General features: G+C 35.1%; 1 protein-coding gene across 1 annotated transcript in view; it reads left to right on the plus strand.

The window, feature by feature from the left end:
- The window catches only part of LOC104387527 (retinol dehydrogenase 7-like), a 6,460-nt gene extending 5,556 nt beyond the window's left edge, over positions 1-904 (plus strand). Inside the window, exon 5 of the mRNA XM_009996297.1 lies at positions 654-904. Coding sequence (XP_009994599.1) covers positions 654-904 — 251 coding nt within the window. The remainder of the gene's footprint in view (positions 1-653) is intronic.
- Positions 905-4,499: the final 3,595 nt, after the last annotated feature.

The following is a 4,499-nucleotide window of genomic DNA, read 5'->3' on the forward strand; positions in this document are numbered from 1 at the left end:
CCTGCTGAAATCAGGAAACATTTTTTACTCTTGAGAGTGACTGAGCACTGGCACAGGTTTCCCAGGGAGGGTGTGGAGTCTCCATCCTTGCAGATATCCAAAAGATGTCTTGACAAAGTTTTCGACAAGCTGGTCTAGGTTTGACCAGATGGACCAGAGCGTCCTCCCAACCTCTACTGATCTATGATTTTGTGAACATTTGCTGGATTTCATTAACGTTCATTAAGAACTTATTGCTGATTATGCATATCAGATGAGGCCTGTACTATGAGTTCTCAGAGGACACTGGTGAGATGTGATGTTATGCTAGCATCTTTAGTGCCCTCATACTTAAGAGATAGAATGCCCAGGAGGAATTAATCACTATGAACATATGCTAAGTTTATGGATTACTGATATCTGAAAAGTTGTGCTGTGTCAAGCTGCACTTACTGTAGGAACATACAGCTCACAATATGGGCCACAGAGATTTCTGTTTCTCCTGCATGTTCTGCAGCCTTTCTGGTCTCTGCTCTGCTGTAGCTGTACTGCTGTCAGTTCTTGAGCCAGTAGTTAAACGCAGGCCTAAAGCCGGTGGCAAATCCTTGAATATGAATAATACTCTCAGAGAATATTGGACATAAATGCTTTCAGATTTATTTTCTTCTTTGCAGATATAAAAGCTCAAAGATCATTAGTGAAAAGATTGTGTGACTCTGATATTACTAAGGTCATAAAATGCATGGAACATGCCCTGACAGCAAAGTACCCCAGGACACGATATGGAGCTGGATGGGACGCAAAGTTCTTTTGGCTGTTTCTCTCCTATGCCCCAAGCTGTTTGTCTGGCATGCTGCTGCATATGATGCTTCCAGCTCCAGCAGCTAGTGGGAGATCAGTTCCTGGAGTTATAATTAACATTTAGTATTAAACCACTATCAGGTCTGTGGAAATAAATATTAATCCTGTCAAAACTAGTTGTCCTCTTCCTTACCAGTTATTAGACTTCTTACATTCCTTTCGGAAGACACTCTCTAATGCCCATCCCACTTCCCTCCTTACCTGGAATTTCTGAGTTTGCAGATAGGCTTGTAAATCCAGCATATTTTTGAAGGTCATTTTTTATTCTCAGAAGTAATACCTCTATATGATCTGCATTCCTAAAATATTCAGCTACAAGCTGGTTAATACTACTCACCCAATAAAACATCTTCAGATAAGAAACATAAAATCACTAGAGGAATCAGTTTTTCAAGTAGACTTAACATACAGGCTGCTAGTGAACTTGTAATAAAACAATGGCCTTTCAGAAATGTTCTGAAATGTATTTCATACATGTACCTTACAGAATGTATTTAGTCAGATTTAATCATCTACTTCATGGGGGATTTTCTCATGGTCATATTCAGGAATTGCTAAACTTCACAAGCTTTTGAATGGAAGACATCAAATCAAAGAATAACAAAGCCCAGCTATTACAACATATTAAAAAAATTACAATTGGAGTATTTGACCACATTGAATCACCTGACTATTCAACTATGCAGCGATAAAACACAAGGTACAAATTACAGGGAAAATCAAAACTGCATTGTACTCTGATACTATCCATATGGAGTATCCAAACTTGTATTCTTATATTAGTATAGTTTGTGAGGAAAATATTAAAAATAATATGCGTTCACATTTTTTTCATCCTCAGTATACTTTGCCACTTAAAAGGATTACTATTTCACTCATTACATGAAAAAGATCATTAATGTATGCTATAGCAAACTAGTTTGACTGTACAAACAGTATGTTCAGAATGGTAACATATTAGTTGAGGTTACTGTGCCTCTTGTACACTGTTTCTATCTGTTAGATAGCTGCTGGCCAGAGGCTTACAAACTGGTGTTCTTAGAGATACTAAAATTGAAGGGGTAAAGGTTTTATTTGCTAAAGAGCTGCGCTGGTGATTAATCATTAATGTGTTATTCAATTAAGTTTACAAAAATACCATGTGCAGGTCAGAACTCCAAATGTAAGAAAAGGAGTTTCATCACTCCGGTGTGCGCGTGTGTGTGTGCAGGAGAGGGACAGAAAGTAAAAAACATTCAGTAACCTTTCAGCATTTCTGTTGTATGGGAAGCGATTTCAATAATTATTTTTTTTTACTTTATTTCATTTTAAATACTTGCAGGGTTGTAGTTCTCTCTATCTGGCCTGACAGATTTCAGAGACGTGCTGCAATCTCTAAAACTCAGCCTTCTCTGAAAAAGAATGAGTTCAGAATTAAACAATACAAGAAGGGACTGTTCTCATATGGGAAAAAGAATACAAGTGAAAAATTTACTGAGAGAGAAAAGCTAAAGCTTCTGTTGAATGAAGTACTAAAAATTAAATTTCACATAATCAGAAGCGTACATTGTGGTATGCTGAGAGGAAGAGGCCCAGTTGAAACTTAGGAATCCTTCACCATCAGGTATGTTAAACAATCCAGTCTACATACTACCTATCTGTACAGTATTCCAGGGGTGGTTTTCTGCCACATCTGAAAACTTTACATTCTTCTGGGGAAAAACAAACAACAAACAACCTCTGATAAGTGACTGACATATTAGCAGCTTTCTTCAAAACTGGTTCCAAACCTTTCTGTTGATGAAGACTGTTGACAAAACTGATGCTGCTCTTTCTTGTGGTATGAAACTGGAGGCCAGTCCTGTGGAAATGCAAGCCCTGCCTTCTGTCTTTAAAAATCATTGTGAACTCTTTCCTCAAGAAGAGCAACTTGCCTTTCAAAGAAATCACCTCTCATAGCCTTACAGGTGGATATGCTGTGCCTCAGATTCTAAGGAATTTTCCACATTAAAAATGTTCAGCTATGAAAGTTAATCAAACTAAGGTTTTAATCACTTATGCCATAATATCTTGATAGTCAGTCTCTTACAAGCAATAGTAAGAGTTTTCTATTTCAAGGGCCAGTTTGTGTAATGGGGCAGTTTTAATGCTTAGAGTGATACAATGACAGTGATGTTGTATCAAGAGCTTTAGCCAGTTGTGTGAAGGCAGTAAGCACTATTCTCATTTGCCTTTTATCTAAAGCACTGTTGTTTTCATCTCAGAATGTATAGAAATCTGCACAAATGAAAAAAGTACATAGAGCCTTAACACGATTTATGGATAAGTATGTGATAAAATAATACATTTATTAGATTTATTCAGCAGCATCAATTTCCAGTTGTCTTTTCTAATCAAAGTACATTACAAAGCAATTATAAGCATTCTAATCAGAAACAGTATATATTTTGAGAACTCAGATATAAAACAATCAAATAGCAAAAGTCTCAGTGATTATAATTTTAGGAGTATTTCAATTATATGAGTAGCTAGCCAGGAATGCTGAATAACATGTTCCTGCAGTGGTACTCAAGAGTGGAACTCAAATGGTTCATGTTGTGGAAACTACCTTGGCTAATCAATAGAAAAGCTGCTAAGATGTACAGTATATTCTGATGGAAGGTTACAGAAATAACCAGATAACTACAAAGACAGCATTAGTAGAAATTGTTTCCCTTTCTATTAATGTCCACCTCAGGAAATAAATAGTCAATAAAATTAAATTTTCACATTAAAAAACCTGAATAATTTCTTAAATGAACCATTATCTTTTGTATTTTGCTGTTTGGAAATAAGCTGGTATAGAAATCTATCTACTTCTCACTTAATAGTACAAATTACTTCCAGAGAGTCTAGCCAAGAATAGGGCTATTCCATTGATGAGAAGGAGAAAATCTCATTAAGTATGTGTGGCACTAAAATCTAAATATATCAGATAATTTTTAAGAACACTCTTAATGGAATGGCATTAATTGGAACCTAGAGAAAAAACTGTCTCTTATGGATTGAGAGGAAATTATTTTATCTCAGGTGGTTAAAATATTGTAAGAACAGCATTTTGCACCAGTGACTTATTCAGCATACTGATGCTGCATTGATTCTTCTTTTGTTTAACACAAGATAAATAGAAACACCCATTTTTACATACAGTAATATATAAAATTGATGGTAAAGATGCCCAGAGCACCAGTAATATTTTTTAAAGGTGCTGTTATATACCCCAAAGATCCTGTAAATCAGTAATGTTCCTAAATTCACCTTGTTTGGTTCTTTTTTAGTTTAAGCATTTATATAATGAATTTATCCCTAAAGATACAACTAATTCCATACAGATTTCTACAAGCAACATCACCAAACAAGATCATCTTTCAAAAATTTACAAATGTACAATGTATTTATAACATTACTTTCAGACAGCTTCAGTGCAAAGATATACATATAGTACATTGTGATAATTGTTCATAAAAATAGCAATTGGCATTTGTCAAAAAACAAGGCATAGTTTCAACATACCTCTCCAGCCATTAGCTAAGAGATGTATATATTTTTATAAAGCATTTGAATGTGAAACTTAATCTTCTGTTTATAAAAAATATATGTGCAAATGGATGTATCTAATTTTCCCTAAATCAGTTACCTAG

Source organism: Chaetura pelagica, unplaced genomic scaffold (assembly GCF_000747805.2).
Source record: "Chaetura pelagica isolate M959 unplaced genomic scaffold, ChaPel_1.0 scaffold3, whole genome shotgun sequence".
Classification (NCBI taxonomy): Eukaryota; Metazoa; Chordata; class Aves; order Apodiformes; family Apodidae; genus Chaetura; species Chaetura pelagica.